We start from the raw sequence: 19,578 nt of genomic DNA, 5'->3' as shown, positions 1-19,578 counted from the left end.
CCAAAATGGTATCAATAAAAACTACAGATTCTCCCGCAAAAAACGAGCCCCAACACAGCTCAGTAGATATAAGTATAAAAAAAAAGTTTTGGGGGTCAGAATATGGTGATGTAAAAAAAAAAAATTACATTTTTTTTTCTTCAAAGTTTAATTTTTTTTACACTATTTAGACATACCCCATATGTATAGGTTTTGTATAGTTGTAATCGTACTGACCCAGAGAATGAAGGGCATGGGTCAGTTTTGCCGCAAACGAAACGCCATGGGAACAAAACGGTGGAGAAATTGTGTTTTTTTCCAATTCGACCCCATTTGGAATTTTTGTACTGCTTCCCACTACATTGTATGCCATAATTAAAAGGGGTTCTGCACTTTGTCTAAACTGATGATCTATCCTCTGGATAGATCATCAGCATCGGATCGGTGGGGGTCTGACACCCGGGACCCCCACCAATCAGCTGTTTGAGAAGGCAGCAGCGCCGTGGCCTTCTCACCATTTACCGCAGGCCCAGTGACGTCACTACTAGTATCAACTGGCCTGGGCGAGGCTAAGCTCCATTCAAGTGAACGGAGCTTAGCTGCGCCCAGGCCAGTGATACAAGTCGTGACGTCACTGGGCCAGCGGTAAACAGTGAGAAGGCTGGAGCGCTGCTGCCTTCTCAAACAGCTGATTGGCGGGGGTCCCGGGTGTCAGATCCCCACCGATCAGATGCTGATGATCTATCAGTTTAAACAAAGTGCAGAAGCCCTTTAATGGTGGCAATAGAAAGTACAACTTGTCCTGCAAAAAATAAGCCCTCATACAGCTATGTGAACAGAAACATAAAAATGTTATGGCTCAAGGAAGATGGGGAATAAAAATTAAACCGAGAAAATAAAACTCCAGTAGTGAAAGGGTTAAGTGTTTTATCTAGCCACATATTTTTACAGACTTTTTCCCCCCTCTAAGGCCTCATGCACACGACCGTTTTTCGGGTCCGCATCCAAGCCGCAGTTTTTGCGGCTCGGGTGTGGACCCATTCACTTCAATGGGGACGCAAAAGATGTGGACAGCACTCCGTGTGCTGTCCGCATCCGTTGCTCCGTTCCGAGGCCCCGCAAAAAGAATATAACATGTCCTATTCTTGACAAGAATAGGCATTTCTACAATGGGCCGCCCGTTCCGTAAATTGCGGAAGGCACACTGGCGGCCTCCGTTTTTTGCGGATCCGAGGACCGCAAAAAACGGAATGGTCGTGTGCATGAGGCCTAAGGCTTCATGCACACGACAGTGTGCCCCCCGTGGCTATATTGCGGCCCACATGCTGCGGGTCCGCAATTCACGGGAACCGGCCGTGTGCATTCCGCTTCAAGTGAATGGGTCCGCAATCACGGAGATGCAGAACGGAGGCACGGCTCAGAACCGTGCCTCCGCACCGCAAAAATCTCTTGGGACATACAGTCCCTAGGACTCCTAAATTCTGTCTTTTTGGTATTACTGACGAAGAAACCTGTGACCATTATGTCAGAATATTCTTGAGAGAAACCTTATTTTTGGCCGGCAAAGAAGTTCCAATTAGATGGGGGAGAGAGGCCCTTCGCTAAATCAATCGAAGACACTGGAGAACACTGTTAGTCCATATGAAAATATAGTACACTGCTAAAAAAAATAAAGGGAACACTTAAACAACACAATGTAACTCCAAGTCAATCATACTTCTGTGAAATCAAACTGTCCACTTAGGAAGCAACACTGAGTGACAATCAATTTCACATGCTGTTGTGCAAATGGGATAGACAACAGGTGGAAATTATAGGCAATTAGCAAGACACCCCCAATAAAGGAGTGGTTCTGCAGGTGGTGACCACAGACCACTTCTCAGTTCCTATGCTTCCTTGCGGATGTTTTGGTCACTTTTGAATGCTGGCGGTGCTTTCTAGTGGTAGCATGAGACGGAGTCTACAACCCACACACTCAGGTAGTGCAGCTTATCCAGGATGGCACATCAATGCGAGCTGTGGCAAGAAGGTTTGCTGTGTCTGTCAGCATAGTGTACAGAGCATGGAGGCGCTACCAGGAGACAGGCCAGTACATCAGGAGACGTGGAGGAGGCCAACAACCCAGCAGCAGGACCGCTACCTCCGCCTTTGTGCAAGGAGGAACACTGCCAGAGCCCTGCAAAATGACCTCCAACAGGCCACAAATATGCATGTGTCTGCTCAAACGGTCAGAAACAGACTCCATGAGGGCCCAACGTCCACAGGTGGGGGTTGTGCTTACAGCCCAACACCGTGCAGGACGTTTGGCATTTGCCAGAGAACACCAAGATTGGCAAATTCGCCACTGGCGCCCTGTGCTCTTCACAGATGAAAGCAGGTTCACACTGAGCACATGTGACAGACGTGACAGAGTCTGGAGACGCCGTGGAGAACGTTCTGCTGCCTGCAACATCCTCCAGCATGACCGGTTTGGCATTGGGTCAGTAATGGTGTGGGGTGGCATTTCTTTGGAGGGCCGCACAGCCCTCCATGTGCTCGCCAGAGGTAGCCTGACTGCCATTAGGTACCGAGATGAGATCCTCAGACCCCTTGTGAGACCATATGCTGGTGCGGTTGGCCCTGGGTTCCTCCTAATGCAAGATAATGCTAGCCCTCATGTGGCTGGAGTGTGTCAGCAGTTCCTGCAAGACGAAGGCATTGATGCTATGGACTGGCCCGCCCGTTCCCCAGACCTGAATCCAATTGAGCACATCTGGGACATCATGTCTCGCTCTATCCACCAACGTCACGTTGCACCACAGACTGTCCAGGAGTTGGCAGATGCTTTAGTCCAGGTCTGGGAGGAGATCCCTCAGGAGACCGTCCGCCACCTCATCAGGAGCATGCACAGGCGTTGTAGGGAGGTCATACAGGCACGTGGAGGCCACACACACTACTGAGCCTCATTTTGACTTGTTTTAAGGACATTACATCAAAGTTGGATCAGCCTGTAGTGTGTTTTTCCACTTTGATTTTGAGTGACTCCAAATCCAGACCTCAATGGGTTAAAAAATTTGATTTCCATTTTTTAATTTTTGTGTGATTTTGTTGTCAGCACATTCAACTATGTAAAGAACAAAGTATTTCAGAAGAATATTTAATTAACTCAGATCTAGGATGTGTTATTTTTGTGTTCCCTTTATTTTTTTGAGCAGTGTATATAAGAATAGGGGTTGTGCCTCCAAGTTCTTGCAAATATGGGGAATGTGGTGCTCTTCCCCGCAGTCCATTGTTAACTGACTCTCTTGCTGCCATATCTCAGCGATTATGATCTTGTATAATACAATGATACAAATATTATGTAGAAACATTGTTTAACTATAATGTGAACATATCTTGACATAGTACGACTTGTTTTGGTTGTGCATGCTATTTCGTGTGTACTTTGTATAACTTGTGTACTTCATTCGTTCAATAAAACGAATTAAAAACATTGGAAGGACCCTGAGATGGCAGCTGAATCCGTAGAGGACCATTACAAATACAAATCATCATACAGCGTGGTTTGTGTGTTCATCCATCAGGGGACTGTGCCCTCTCCTCCTCCATGTGCCAGTCACGGGCTGAAAGTTCTGCTGGACTGAGCACAGGATCGTGCGGTGATTCCTAAGATAAGATGCAGCATGTACAGAGCCCCACAGCGCCTCACGTGACTGCAAGCTCCTGACCGGCACTTTGGGCTATTTAGTAAGTATAAATGTACTCACTATGTCATTAGAGATCATGGTGACACCAGCTGAACCCCCATAGTGAAGAGGGGTGCCTTGTTACAAAGGCATTAGTCTATGACAATGGAAGCGTCAGGGGACCTGCGACTCTTCTTGGCCTTGGGGCTGCTTGGTGGAGGAGGACGCTTGAGCTCGCCGCCTCCCTTTTTCGGCTGTGACTTTGTGGTACTTGCCGGGCTATTGTGCGTCGAGTTAGACTCCTTCAATGATGAAAACTTGGGAGATTTTACCTTTTGAGGACACAAAATACAAAATGAATGATACAGACGATAAACTTCTAAAATCATACGTGATATATCACTATATAGAAGATGCAGACACAAACAGCTGGTCAGCCTGAACCACGCTCCAGCAGTGTTACCCAACCATTCCATCTTAAATATGTTAATTACAGTCAACGCATTTCGATCATAGCTCCAATATTAGTGCCAAGGTCGAAACATACTGCAGTAAAGTGGCAGAAGCCACTGGAATTTTTAACATCATTAAGATGGAACGAGTTTGATCCGTACGCTGGACAAAATCACTCCCATCATCCTTGAGCTCATGCTTGGATCTCCCAATCTCACACACTGGAGTTCATCCAGTTATTTTCAGTCGGGAGAATACATGCTCTACATACCAGTGTGACCCCTGGTAGATTTGACCTCACCAAGAGAACGTAATAGCGCGGGCAGAGGGATAGCACAATGCTTGTCACCTTAGTCGCGGCGTTTCCTGCACTTCTCATGTGGATGAGGATTGAGTGTTCCTCGCTCTGCAGTGCGCTCGCTTTGGGGCCCTCTTTGATGTAGGATATCGTGGCATAAGCAGTGAAGCTGAAATCTTCCCTGAGGAGAGAATATATTGACCATCCTGATACAACAGAATTAAAGGGCCAGTCCAATAGAAATAACATTGATGGATAACGCTGTAGCTTTGTGTTTTAATTCCCCACTATGTTCATGAACTCTGCTTGCTGTTGTAGTTTACATTCTACTTCTCACAGCTGAGGGTTTGCTACAGTGACTAAGTAAACACAGCAGCGGACTGAGCCTATGCACACTGGTAGGGTTTTCCTTACCTGATGTATTTCTGAAGCAGCAAGTGGGAAATGATTCTCTCCAGCTCGGTGCGGGGCAGTTTTGGGGGTAGGACTTGGGCAACACGCAGCTTGGAGGCACCTTTTCCAGTCCATGCGTCGATGAGCTTCAGCGGTGTCAGCTTTTCATCCATCTGATCAGCTTGCCGCAGGATTTTCACAATGTCTCTGCCATAATCCAAGATGTCAACTTTTTCCCAGCCTGGAAACGTAATGTACGGAAGGTGAGATCAGACCCGCTGGCGACATACAAACCTCGCTGGTGGTGATGAAACAAGCTCATTCACATCCTTGGGGTATAAGTGGCCCGCACAGACTTACTCTTCTTGCTGTGGCAGTTATCGCACATCTGATTACACTGCGTTGAATCCCAGACTTCATCAAAATGCTTAGCGATGAGGACACGTCGGCACCTGCACACGACATGAGAACACGCCTCACATGAAACATTGACTGTGACTCTTATATGACTGCTGGCAAATCATAGAAGTCTACAGTAGGCGACAATAACTTTGGGAGCAAGGATGGAAGCCATATTGGTTGTCTTCTTATTTAAGAAGCAATGATGTCACTGTGATGGGTGAGCCAATACTTCCCCCCACCTCTAATACATTCCCATCCCTTACTGCAAGAACTGACCTTTCTAAGTCCTGGCAGTATCGGACCATCTCATAGAGCTTCTGCTGCCCAACGTTCTCCATAATGACCATCGAACTTATCCGGAAAATATCGCTGAACCCCGAATATAATATACAGTCTGCCCGCTGGTCATTCCGGCCTGTGAAAATATATACACTCACTGTGTGCGGGTAACAACCATATGAGGGACTATGTAACTATATTACTATTATACTCAGTGATGTCAGTAACAGGGGGCGGGGTTGTGACAACCTCTTAGACATGATATAGAGGCTGGTTGTCAGCAGTAATAGATGGAATAGATGTTACTGTAGTATAAGGTGTGTGGATCTCATGTCTGATCACAGTGTATTTATATTACTATTATATTCAGTGATGTCAGTAACAGGGGGCGGGGCTGTGACAACCTCTCAGACGTGATATAGAGGCTGGTTGTCAGCAGTAATAGATGGAATAGCTGTTACTGTAGTATAAGGTGTGGATCTCATGTCTGATCACAGTGTAATTATATTACTATTATATTCAGTGATGTCAGTAACAGGGGGCGGGGCTGTGACAACCTCTCAGACATGATATAGAGGCTGGTTGTCAGCAGTAATAGATGGAATAGATGTTACTGTAGTATAAGGTGTGTGGATCTCATGTCTGATCACAATGTAATTATATTACTATTATATTCAGTGATGTCAGTAACAGGGGGCGGGGCTGTGACAACCTCTCAGACATGATATAGAGGCTGGTTGTCAGCAGTAATAGATGGAATAGCTGTTACTGTAGTATAAGGTGTGTGGATCTCATGTCTGATCACAATGTAATTATATTACTATTATACTCAGTGATGTCAGTAACAGGGGGCGGGGCTGTGACAACCTCTCAGACATGATATAGAGGCTGGTTGTCAGCAGTAATAGATATAAGCATCAGGTTTGTTACCTGCTCGTCCACTCTCCTGGTAATAGTTTTCCATTGATTTACTCATTGTGTGATGAATTACAAATCGTACGTCTGGTTTATCGATTCCCATACCAAACGCCACAGTGGCCACAACAACCTGAGGAAGACACAGCATCACGGTCAGTGAGGACATTATTTTACGCACCCCCCGACATGACATCAGTCGTCAGCAGTTCTAGGACTACAGTAAGTAATGATGCGCAGACAACAGCGCCACCTACAAGTCATAAAGCAAAAATCACAAACTATATAGAACTGACTCTGGAAAAACTGTGTGACAACCAATTGCTTCAGAAGGAACTGCCATCCAGCTTTCCCAGACTGCCAGTTCTGCCACCATCACCCAGCTTTTCTAGAGGCAGATAATGTAACGAGAGTCCAGATATATGAAAGTGAGCCCACCTGGATCTTGTTTTCAGTCCAGAGCGTGTGGACTTTGGTCTTGTCCCGTGCTTCCATGTTGGCATGATAGGTTCCAGCTTGAATGCCTAATTTTTGCAAACTAATTGTAACTTGTTCCGAGTCTTTCTGAGAAAAACAGTAAATAATTCCTGAAAAAGAATAAAAATCGTCAATCAGGGAATTGTGTGTGAGGCTGCAGACTGTATGAGGGGCCACTGGGACCTGCACACATCACCTGACTGCCCCTTGTATCTGCCATTAATCAGCTTCACGATGTCCTCTATAAAGTCGCTGGAGGAGGACGGTTTCTGACGAACCTGGAGGACAAAGCCCCGTGGTCAGTGATCTGAGAGCAGTATATTGAGCAGGGCTATTCACACCCGAACTGCAGCTCACCGATTTCCGAGTTACCAGAATTTCACTAGTGCAGCCTCAGGCCTTGCGCCTGTAACTTCCTATTTGTTGTACAGGAGATGATGGATATTTAGGGAGTACAATATCTGTGTTAGGCTGCTTTGATATCTGCGCTTATTATTTCCGTTCTGCTGCTGCGTTATAGGAGCAGAGGAACAAAAAGAAGTGAAGTGTTAGATTTGGCCTATAACTGAAGTAAACTAAGCCTGACAGAACCCAAAGGGTCCATTCACACGTCCGTAAGTGTTTTGTGGATTCGCAAATTGCGGACAAGAATAGGACATCTATTTTTTTGAGGAAACGGAAGCACGGATGCAGAAGTGCGGATCCGCAAATGCGGACAGCACATTCCTTGCCCATTGAAAATTAATGGGTCTGCACCCATTCCACAAAATTGCGGAACGAATGCGGACCCATTTTGCGGACGTGTGAATGGACCCTAATAGAATGACTATAGTTAGTCCTCTGTTCAGGAGAACATGCATGCAGCACTTCTCTCCACTATTTTAATGAATTCTGAGACGAATCCCCGAAAGCAGCTTTCGATGGAGATGTGAAAGGAGACTTCGGGTTCATTCACATGTCCGCAATTCTGTTCCGCATTTTTGCGGAACTGAATTGCGGACCCATTCATTTCAATGGGGCTGCACGATGTGCTGCCCAGATACGGAATTGCGGATCCGCACTTCCGGGTCCGCAATTCCGTTCCCGAAAAAAAAAAAAAACATGTCCTATTCTTGTCCGCAATTGCGGACAAGATTAGGCATTTTCTATTAAGTGCCGGCGATGTGCGGTCCGCAAAATGCGGAACGCACATTGCTGGTGTCCGTGTTTTGCAAAACACACACGGACGTGTGAATGGACCCTTATAGTGACTGCATCCTCACTTATTGGTAGCTGGTGTATGGAGCAAACAGCAGGGGAGGGGTCCCTGATCTATTTAACAGAGGAGAAGACTCTGGAGGACTTTGTGTATCCATATATTACACCCATTGACATCAGCAATGATGAGAAGTTCCGCAATATCCTGGCACGGACGATTGATCTTCAAGACAACCTGTAGCTAATAAACCTGACATACCTCATAGAACAGGTTGGGTCTATTGAAGGAGGCAGTGAATGTCAGTGGCCTTTGCACACAGAGGATTTTCTGAGCGTCCTTCAGAACATGACTGGTGGCTGTGGCGGTCAGTCCAATCAGCGGAGCATTGGGGAACTGGCGCTTCAGGATGCCCAATGTCTTATAATCTGGAGAGAGACAGTCACATGCTGATCATCATCATCAATCCTGAGCTCCAGGGAGCTTATAGTGTGCTCACCAGGTCTGAAGTCATGTCCCCACTGGCTGCAGCAGTGAACCTCGTCAATGGCGATACGAGCCAGCCGCCCTGCCTGATACGCCTTTTCCAGCCGAGACATGAACAGTTTGCTCTTTGCAATTTTTTCCGGAGTTACGTAGAGTAATTTCAGTTGGGAATTCTTGTCAATCATCTCCCCATGCACCCACTTGACATGATCCTGCAGCGCAGACACAGAGGTAATGAGATATGCAGTGCTCTGCATGGATGATGTCCTCCCAGGGACCTGTGCACTCAGACAAACCCATATCTTGGATACAGACCTTACCACTCGCAGCATTGAGGTTGGTGCCCGAGACTCCCAGGCGCTTGAGAACCATGAGCTGATCCTCCATAAGAGACACCAGGGGACAGATCACCAGTGTGAACCCTGAAAGAGAAATGGGGGACAATGTACAGGGAGTGCAGAATTATTAGGCAAGTTGTATTTTTGAGGATTAATTTTATTATTGAACAACAACCATGTTCTCCATGAACCCAAAAAACTCATTAATATCAAAGCTGAATATTTTTGGAAGTAGTTTTTAGTTTGTTTTTAGTTTTAGCTATTTTAGGGGGATATCTGTGTGTGCAGGTGACTATTACTGTGCATAATTATTAGGCAACTTAACAAAAAACTAATATATACCCATTTCAATTATTTATTTTTACCAGTGAAACCAATATAACATCTCAACATTCACAAATATACATTTCTGACATTCAAAAACAAAACAAAAACAAATCAGTGACCAATATAGCCACCTTTCTTTGCAAGGACACTCAAAAGCCTGCCATCCATGGATTCTGTCAGTGTTTTGATCTGTTCACCATCAAAATTGCGTGCAGCAGCAACCACAGCCTCCCAGACACTGTTCAGAGAGGTGTACTGTTTTCCCTCCTTGTAAATCTCACATTTGATGATGGACCACAGGTTCTCAATGGGGTTCAGATCAGGTGAACAAGGAGGCCATGTCATTAGATTTTCTTCTTTTATACCCTTTCTTGACAGCCACGCTGTGGAGTACTTGGACGCGTGTGATGGAGCATTGTCCTGCATGAAAATCATGTTTTTCTTGAAGGATGCAGACTTCTTCCTGTACCACTGCTTGAAGAAGGTGTCTTCCAGAAACTGGCAGTAGGACTGGGAGTTGAGCTTGACTCCATCCTCAACCTGAAAAGGCCCCACAAGCTCATCTTTGATGATACCAGCCCAAACCAGTACTCCACCTCCACCTTGCTGGCGTCTGAGTCGGACTGGAGCTCTCTGCCCTTTTTCCAATCCAGCCACGGGCCCATCCATCTGGCCCATCAAGACTCACTCTCATTTCATCAGTCCATAAAACCTTAGAAAAATCAGTCTTGAGATATTTCTTGGCCCAGTCTTGACGTTTCAGCTTGTGTGTCTTGTTCAGTGGTGGTCGTCTTTCAGCCTTTCTTACCTTGGCCATGTCTCTGGGTATTGCACACCTTGTGATGTTGCACACCAGTGATGTTGCAGCTCTGAAATATGGCCAAACTGGTGGCAAGTGGCATCTTGGCAGCTGCACGCTTGACTTTTCTCAGTTCATGGGCAGTTATTTTGCGCCTTGGTTTTTCCACACGCTTCTTGCGACCCTGTTGACTATTTTGAATGAAACGCTTGATTGTTCGATGATCACGCTTCAGAAGCTTTGCAATTTTAAGAGTGCTGCATCCCTCTGCAAGATATCTCACTATTTTTGACTTTTCTGAGCCTGTCAAGTCCTTCTTTTGACCCATTTTGCCAAAGGAAAGGAAGTTGCCTAATAATTATGCACACCTAATATAGGGTGTTGATGTCATTAGACCACACCCCTTCTCATTACAGAGATGCACATCACCTAATATGCTTAATTGGTAGTAGGCTTTCGAGCCTATACAGCTTGGAGTAAGACAACATGCATAAAGAGGATGATGTGGTCAAAATACTCATTTGCCTAATAATTCTGCACGCAGTGTAGGTGACAAAAAGACCCTCACCCAATACTTTCCTGATTAAGCCCACTAAATACGAATGTCGAATTGCTGCAAAACTTAGCATGCAGTTAGGTCTCAGACAGATATGTAAATGATTACAGGTGTGGTCCGATTAGAGAGGAACAAGTGCTTCCCCCGCTGCCCTATAAAAAGACTCTCAGAAGCCTCTTTTGGGTAGTGTACCTCTTGCTGAGAGATCACCAACTGTTAGACACGCCTGTATGATGCACTCAAAAAGATTTTGCCTAGTTGTAGACTTTGAGAGGAAACACATCATTGGACTGAGAGAAGCAGGATGATCATTTCAACAAACTGCTAGCCATCTAGGCTGTTAAGAGGTGTAGGGGGCATTGGTTCTGTGTGGGCATGCACACATGATGAACAAACAAACCAGACAGACCACCAGTAGAGAGGATTGTTTGAGTCACTGACAAGCATGAGTAGCTCCTACAGTTTCATTGTCCACCATCCCGACACAGGTGACACTTTCCTTACACGTCCTTGTCTCTGCCTGTACCCTTCTCAGATGCTCAACAGAAGGAAGGAAGTTTGGTGTCAGGTTCTGTTTGGGAGATGATGATCGGGTTCAAGTATGGAGGCCTTGTACTGAGTGCTCAAATCCTGCCTTGCTGTGGAGCAACACACTGCCCCACCTGCTGGTGTGATGATCAGAGGAGCGATCGCATATGACAGTCGGTCACCCCTAGTAGTGCTATGAGGGACACTAAGGCCAGACACGCACGAGTGAGTTGTATGCGAGGAACAGAATGTGTCAATGAGGGGTCCTGTTCTGACCTGTGCTCCTCTGACAGGATCACACAGCATTATACTGATTTATAATGCTGTGTGATCCAGAGAAAGTCCAGAAATCTATTGTATTGCACTGACAGCATTATGCCAGTGTAATTCAGTAGATTTCAGATCTGTAATTTTGTAATCTCTTATATATAGCATTACATTCACATATAGAATGTTTAATTCCATTCCAACAGCGCCTTCTTGGTGCATTACATTTTTGACAATGAGTGTACATACAGGTCTGGACCTCCCACAAAATTATATTATGTATTCACTGTAACAGAGGGCGGGGCTGTGACAACCTCCCAGACATGATATAGAGGCTGGTTGTCAGCAGTAATAGATGGAATAGATGTTACTGTAGTATAAGGTGTGTGGATCTCATGTCTGATCACAATGTAATTATATTACTATTATATTCAGTGATGTCAGTAATAGGAGGCGGGGCTGTGACAACCTCTCAGACATGATATAGAGGCTGGTTGTCAGCAGTAATAGATGGAATAGCTGTTACTGTAGTATAAGGTGTGTGGATCTCATGTCTGATCATAGTGTAATTATATTACTATTATACTCAGTGATGTCAGTAACGGGGGCGGGGCTGTGACAACCTCTCAGACATGATATAGAGGCTGGTTGTCAGCAGTAATAGATGGAATAGCTGTTACTGTAGTATAAGGTGTGTGGATCTCATGTCTGATCACAATGTAATTATATTACTATTATACTCAGTGATGTCAGTAACAGGGGGCGGGGCTGTGACAACCTCTCAGACATGATATAGAAGCTGGTTGTCAGCAGTAATAGATGGAATAGCTGTTACTGTAGTATAAGGTGTGTGGATCTCATGTCTGATCACAATGTAATTATATTACTATTATATTCAGTGATGTCATTAACAGGGGGCGGGGCTGTGACAACCTCTCAGACATGATATAGAGGCTGGTTGTCAGCAGTAATAGATGGAATAGCTGTTACTGTAGTATAAGGTGTGTCGATCTCATGTCTGATCACAATGTAATTATATTACTATTATATTCAGTGATGTCATTAACAGGGGGCGGGGCTGTGACAACCTCTCAGACATGATATAGAGGCTGGTTGTCAGCAGTAATAGATGGAATAGCTGTTACTGTAGTATAAGGTGTGTGGTCTCATGTCGGATCATAATGTAAGGGCTGTTTTACACCAACAGATTATCTGACCAATATCTGTCCAATCAGACCAACAGTTGATGTGTGTAATTGGCCATCTGACCAATGATTGTCTGATGATCTGGTGTAATACAGGCCTTATTGTGTTATGTCAGTGACATCTCAGACATGATGGAGAGGCTCATTTTCATCAGTAAGCAGCAGGACTTTGGGGTCTCACCTTTCGAGGATACCGCCGGTAACTGGTAGCAGAGACTCTTTCCACCACCCGTTGGCATAATCAGGAAAACATCTTTGCCAGCCATTGTGGCATTGATAGTTTCGAGCTGTAAGTTCCGGAAGGTATCAAGCTGGAAGGAATTCTGCAGCTCCTCCTTCACCTTCTGTGACCATGAGAAGTCTAGAAGACGACAATAACAAAAGAAAAGCACTAGCAACTCCACAATATAAAGGTTCAGGATGCATGTACACGTCCTCTGGTGTGCAGAAGTTATGGTAGGGACCATGAGCAATACAATTATCTCTTTAACCCCTTCAGGACACGGACATATTTCACCTTCCTGCCCAGGCCATTTTTTGCAAATCTGACCAGTGTCACTTTAAGTGGTGATAACTTAAAACGCTTTTACTTATCCAGGCCATTCTGAGATTGTTTTTTCGTCACATATTGTACTTCATGACACTGGTAAAATGGAGTCAAAAACATTCATTTTTATTAATAAAAATTTACCTTTTTTTTAAAAAAAAAATTAGCAAATTTTAATTTCTTTTTTATAATAGATAGTAATACCTCCAAAAATAGTTATTACTTTACATTTCCCATATGTCTGTCTACTTCATGCTTGGATCATTTTTGGAATGACATTTTATTTTTTGGGGACGTGACAAGGCTTAGAAGTTTCGAAGCAAATCTTGAAATTTTTCAGAAAATTTCTAAAACCCACTTTTTCAGGACCAGTTCAGGTCTGAAGTCACTTTGTGAGGCTTACATAATAGAAACCACCCAAAAATGACACTATTTTACAAACTACACCCCTCAAGGTATTCAAAACCGATTTTACAAACTTTGTTAACCCTTTAGGTGTTCCACAAGAATTAATGGAAAATAGAGATCACATTTCAACATTTCACTTTTTTGGAAGATTTTCCATTTGAATCCATTTTTTCCAGTTACAAAGCAAGGGTTAACAGCCAAACCAAACTCAATATTTATGGCCCTGATTCTGTAGTTTACAGAAACACCCCATATGTGGTCGTAAACTGCTGTACGGGCACACGGCAGGGCGCAGAAGGAAAGGAATGCCATACGGTTTCTGGAAAGTAGATTTTGATAGACGGTTTTTTTGACACCATGTCCTATTTGAAGCCCCCCTGATGCACCCCTAGAGTAGAAACTCCAAAAAAGTGACCCCATTTTGGAAACTACGGGATAGGGTGGCAGTTTTGTTGGTACTATTTTACAGTATATATGTTTTTGGTTGCTCTATATTACACTTTTTGTGAGGCAAGGTAACAAGAAATAGCTGTTTTGGCACAGTTATGACAACTTTTTTTTGGTTATTTGTTTCAGTTTTACATAACAAAGCATTTAAAAAAATAATAATTATTCTTTAGTGTCTCCACATTCTGAAAGCCATAGTTTTATTTATTTTTTGGGCGACTGTCTTGTGTTGGGGCTCAATTGTTTCGGTATGAGATAAAGATTTGATTGGCACTATTTTAGTGTGCGTATGACTTTTTGATCGCTTGCTATTACACTTTTTGTGATGTAAGGCGACAAAAAAAATTTGCTTTTTTAACTGTTTTTATAAAAAAAAAAAATTACAGTGTTCATCTGAGGGGTTAGGTCATGTGATATTTTTATAGAGCAGGTATGTGTATTATTTTTATTTACTTAAAGGGGTTGTCCCATATGCCCCCATTGTCTGATAGGTGCGGGTCCCACCTCTGGGACTCGCACCTACAAGGAGAACGGAGCCGGGAAGAGTTGTGGGTGGAGGACCTCGGGTTTCCCGGGGTCCGTCCACCACCAGGCACCGCGCATGCGCGGCTGCCGCTCCAAATCATTTCTATGGGGCCGATGGAAATAGCCGAGCCAGCGCTCGGCTATTTTCGGCGGCTCCATAGAAATGGAGGGCGGTTGCGCATGCGCAGTGCGCTCTCCTCCACTTTCTCCTTGTAGGTGCAGGTCCCAGCGGTGGGACCCGCACCTATCAGACAATGGGGGCATATCCTAGCGATATGCCCCCATTGTCTAAGATGGGATAACCCCTTTAAGTTTTACACAATACCAGCATTTTTGAAACACAAAAAAAATGATGTTTTAGTGTCTCCATATTCTGAGCCATAGTTTATTTTTTGGGCGATTGTCTTAGGTAGGGGCTCATTTTTTGCGGGATGAGGTGACGGTTAGACTAGTACTATTTTGGGGGGCATACGCTTTTTTGATCACTTGGTATTGCACTTTTTGTGATGTAACGTGACACAGTTTTTTCAATTTTTTTATATTTATAGAGCCGGTCATTACGAACGCGGGGATACCTAATATGTGTGTGTTTGTTTTTTCCGTTTTTTTATTATAAAATAAGGGGAAAGGGGCGTTTTTTTCCTTCTTTTTTTACTTTATTAATTTGATTACTTTAATAATTTTATTTAAAACATTTTGTTTTTCTTTACTTTATTTCTGATGTTCACTTTTAGGGGTCTGATCCCCTATGCAATGCATTACAATACATCTGTATTTTAATGCATTGCCTGTTCGTATACTACAGTGAGTAGGGGGTGGGGTCACAGGACTCCCCCTCGGCATTGACCCAGGGTGCCTGCTGATTGATTTCAGCAGGCACCCAGTTCAGATCACCGTCATGTGTCCTTAAGTACCAGGGCATCATGACATACCGGTACGTCATATGTCCCTAAGAGGTTAAAGAGGACCTCTCACCACAAGATGCAGTGCAATCTTAAAGCACCATGTTATAGCGCAGGAGGAGCGGCGTAGTTTGATATATATTTTACTAGGAAAAGATTCAGTAAAACTTGCAATGTATATCTTTTTATTTACTTCTTGTGAATACCTACTGGTACAGGAGGGAGGGTTTATCAGTGATTGATAGCACTGTGTGTATAAGTGTGCATAGAGATAGCTGTCAGTCACTGATACTGCCTATGTGTACCGATGGCTTTTCACAGGGCTGCAAAAAAAAAAAAAAAAAAGCAGTGATTTACGTGTATAAATTCCAGGCTTTACTGAATCTTTTTCCACAAACCCACGGCCCTGATTTATCGTAACTTCACTCCAGAAGTCAAAAAGCCGCAAAATAGAGCTTTTGTGACTTTTTTGCACTCACATTTGCAACTTTCTACACTCGCTTGGGCAAATTTTTTTTTTTTTACACCACTCACTCCAGTTCTGTAATCTGGGTGGCAAAGTGGGTGTGGTTAGCTATGTTAATGAGTTTCACTCCAGAGTTCTCATTGAGACTTTTTTTTTTAAAAGTCGCAATCTCACTCTAGGAGGGAAAAATAGGAAAACTGGAGGAGCTTCTCTAGAAGAAGTGTTGGGTGTAAGAACAAGCCACATTTATCAGACAACCTGTGACATGTGATGAATATGGAATAAAGTTCTCCAACACAGACTCAAGCAAAACGGACTTCAATATTCTCCTCATGATAAATGCCCCCCTATATATCTGCTCTGCTTCTCCTGCTCTATAACCTGCTTCTTTTATGTTACGTTGCATTTTGCAGTGACAAGTGCACAACTTTTTCTTGTCCGATTCACCGTCAGATTATACAACTCCCTAGGGCAAAAATAAATATGTCCTATAAATACTAGGTCACACATCTTCAGGGATTTCCACCTATTAGGTGAATGGGGGGTCCACTACTTCCATGTTTGGCCCCTCATAGAGGAGGAGAGTGTGCATGTAGTTCAGAGACAGCTCCCTTGGGGACTGAATAGGGAACCAGGGACCCACATTCTCCTGGTCTATCCTGAGAATACACCATCAATTTCTTAGACTGGAATACCCAAGGGGTGGAGCATGACAAAGGAATTCACAGATCACCACACAGAATCTCTCCCCCCTCTCAGGACTACACCCGGCAGGTAACAGTTTGGTCTGGAGCTTTCACCGCCATGCCTTTCGGGACACAGACCGCAGTACAGGTTGTGTACCCCTGGTGTATAGGAATACTGCCATGCTGAAAAATCATGATCTGGGACAAGACATCACATGACAACTGGCGCCCCGTAGGACTGTAGACTTTGTGTAGCCATCGACTCCCATCACATTCAGATCAGCATCACTCAGTCTCCGTGCTCTAGGGTAAAGCTGGTGCTCTTTCATGTCTATGTATCACGAGGGCTTTATCGACATAGCAAATACGTCAAAACTATATGAAATATGATCTGTGATCAATAAGGGTTAACAAGCTCAGGCAACAGCATATATCCCTATCAAGCATAACTTCCTGACAATGAGACAGCAACCTGTGCCATGTGGTGCCACAAATTACAGGGCATGGCGGCTGATCTCGTCTTCCTGAGTAGCTACTACAGGTGCCAGCAACTGGTGCTCCCAGGCTGTGGGCACAGACCTGCCCTACCTCCTGTGTTCTCTATGGTGCAGAGGTGAGGAGACCGCTGACCAGCATCCTAGTGTGTCAGGCCAGTATAAACCAATGCTTCTTCACTGCAAAGGAACGCGCCTGCAGAGGCTGGCACCAGCCATCTTTATACTAAGACACAGCTGACTGCACAGGTGTGAGATCAACGTGCCAGCCCAGGAGGAGCCCGTGGGCTGTGCAACCTTGCTCTAAGGGCTATAGCTAGGCGACAGCTCCATAGTCATTACCCAGTTTTCTTAGATCAGTAAACCAGTCATGTTATACAGTCAGGGCTCTCCTATTCTGATGCATAACAAGCAGCATTGCCCTTCAGTAGTGTAAGACAGCTGGGTTACGACCAACATGGCTGCCATCACGGCTTTTACAGGGATTGTCACCCAGCACATAATACTGCCTGTACAGACCCCGCACCCACCAATATGTGACTACAGGACGCACCTTGTCTGTTCCAGTTCTCAGAGGACGACTCTGCCTCAGCGCTGGTTCCGGCCTCTGCGTCCTCCGACAGCCTCTGGATTTTCTTCTTCAGCGCGCTCTTCCTCTGGATCAGCTCCTGCTGTCTTTCCAGCAGCTCCTGGACCTGGACCTCTATGGCCTGCAGCTCTGTGGTCACATTCTCCAGTTCATCCACAAGCGCTGGAGCGGGAACAAGCAAGGAAATTCACCAACTGTCTAGTCATCCATTCCATAAGTGAATCTGCTTTAGGCCTCATGCACTTGAATGGGTCTGCAACCCGGAAGTTGCGGTGCGGAACCCCGTGGAAGCACTACGGAGTGCCTCAGTGGGTTTCCTGTCCGTGCCTCCACACCGCAAAAAAGTAGTGCATGCACTACTTTTTTTTGGTGCGGATCATCGGATGCGGATAGCGGACCCCATTCAAGTGGCAGGCACATGGACAGTGCCGGTGCATTGTGGACCACAATTTGCGGTCTGCAGCACGGGCACAGGCCAACGACGGCAGTGTGTATGAGGCCTTAAAGAAATCTTCACATCTACATAAAATGCGTAGTGCACTGCGCTCTATGAGGCTTTCTTCTATGTTTATACCTAAAGTGAAAGTCAAAACTGCGCTGGCTTATTCTTTGATTCAGTCATGTGAGGAGATGGCGACACAACGGGCGGGTAAAATCCTGAACACCTGCCGGAATGCCGGATCCGGCATTAATTTCCATTGAAATGTATTAGTGCCGGATCTGGCATTAAAATTGCCGCGTTGACGGATCCGTTCTTCCGGTCCGTGCATGCGCAGACCTTTAAAAATGTGAGAAAAAAATATATTGGATCCGTTTCTCCGGATGACAGCGGAGAGACAGCGGTATTGCAATGCATTTATCAGACAGATCGGCCTCACAAATGCATCCGTTTGCCGGGTCCGGCAGGCAGTTCCGGCGATGGAACTGCCTGCCGGAATCCTCTGCCGCAAGTGTGAAAGTAGCCTCAGAAGACTCTGGAATTTTCTATAAAAAAAAAAAAAGCCTTTAAAGGTCTGTCTCACTTCAGCAAATAGCATTTATCATGTAGAGAAAGTTAACACAAGGCAATTACTAATATATTGTTATTATCCATATTGCTGCCTTTGCTGGCTGGATTCATTTTTCCATCACATAATACACTGAGTTTCCATGGTTACGACCACCCTGCAATCTATCAGTGGTGGTTGTGCTTGCACAATATAGGAAAAAGCATCAGCCTCTCTGGTGGCCGGGACCATGGGAGCGAACATAGGCTACTGCTTTTTCCTATATTGTGCAAGCACGACCACTGATGGATTGCAGGGTGGTCGTAACCATAGAAACAAGCAGTGTATAATGTGATAGAAAAATGAATCCAGTCGTGAAAGGAAGCAATATGGATAATCACAATACATTAGTAAGGGGCTTGTATTAGCTTTCTCTACATGATATATGGCACTTACTGAAGGGAGACCACCGCTATAACTTTCATAACGCACTGCTCTACGGAGACAGGACACCAGCAGGACGGTGACTTTAGTTCTGTGTGTGAATGGAGAACAAGACCAACAACATTCTCATGAGGAGTGGTACAAACCTGACAGGTCTCCAGTCGCCATGTTCACCTATACGTCACTAGGAAATCAGAAAAGAAGCAGTCAGCAAACCGTGCCCGAAAGCAGCTGCTCTGCCCCCATTGTCACTGGCAGGGTGGGGGTCCAGGAGCACTCCTGGGTGACGGGGAATGTGCTCAACCAGTGGTCCTACCTAGTTACCAGGAGATTCCCATCAGGTCGATGATGCAACCATTACTAAAGGGCACAATGTATGATAGGACCCAGACAACGAAGCCTAATCTGCACCGGCCGTTAGCAGGAGAATATGACAGCCCTTCCCCGCAGGTTCCAGCAGCCGCGGGCAGCCGGCATCTTTTCTAATACTGACCAATCACAACACAAAGCGCGCTCTATTTA

At 45.0% G+C, this 19,578-nt stretch overlaps 1 protein-coding gene across 3 annotated transcripts; it reads right to left on the bottom strand.

Moving 5' to 3' along the window:
- Window positions 1-3,527: 3,527 nt before the first annotated feature.
- RECQL (RecQ like helicase) lies at window positions 3,528-19,543 on the bottom strand. 3 transcript variants are annotated; one of them, XR_005779895.1, is made up of 16 exons: window positions 19,373-19,543; window positions 19,203-19,240; window positions 17,591-17,788; window positions 12,744-12,923; window positions 8,858-8,964; window positions 8,556-8,754; window positions 8,318-8,484; window positions 7,058-7,139; window positions 6,823-6,971; window positions 6,400-6,517; window positions 5,467-5,605; window positions 5,149-5,240; window positions 4,810-5,029; window positions 4,447-4,576; window positions 3,726-3,976; window positions 3,539-3,624 (listed from the first exon to the last, which is right to left on the bottom strand). XR_005779895.1 is itself a non-coding variant. In XM_040437843.1 (15 exons), exons 2-15 carry the CDS (start codon window positions 19,222-19,224, stop codon window positions 3,797-3,799), a joined length of 1,983 nt encoding a protein of 660 aa, XP_040293777.1. In that variant the 5' UTR covers window positions 19,225-19,240; window positions 19,373-19,543; the 3' UTR covers window positions 3,528-3,796. The 3 variants fall into 3 exon arrangements, 2 of the variants coding, with proteins under 2 accessions (XP_040293777.1, XP_040293784.1); XM_040437843.1 differs by having other exon boundaries at window positions 3,528-3,976; XM_040437850.1 differs by having other exon boundaries at window positions 3,528-3,976; window positions 19,468-19,520.
- Window positions 19,544-19,578: the final 35 nt, after the last annotated feature.

The sequence above is a fragment of the Bufo bufo genome, chromosome 1 (assembly GCF_905171765.1).
Source record: "Bufo bufo chromosome 1, aBufBuf1.1, whole genome shotgun sequence".
In the NCBI taxonomy this organism is placed as follows: domain Eukaryota; kingdom Metazoa; phylum Chordata; class Amphibia; order Anura; family Bufonidae; genus Bufo; species Bufo bufo.
This window is presented reverse-complemented; position numbering and strand designations above follow the sequence as displayed.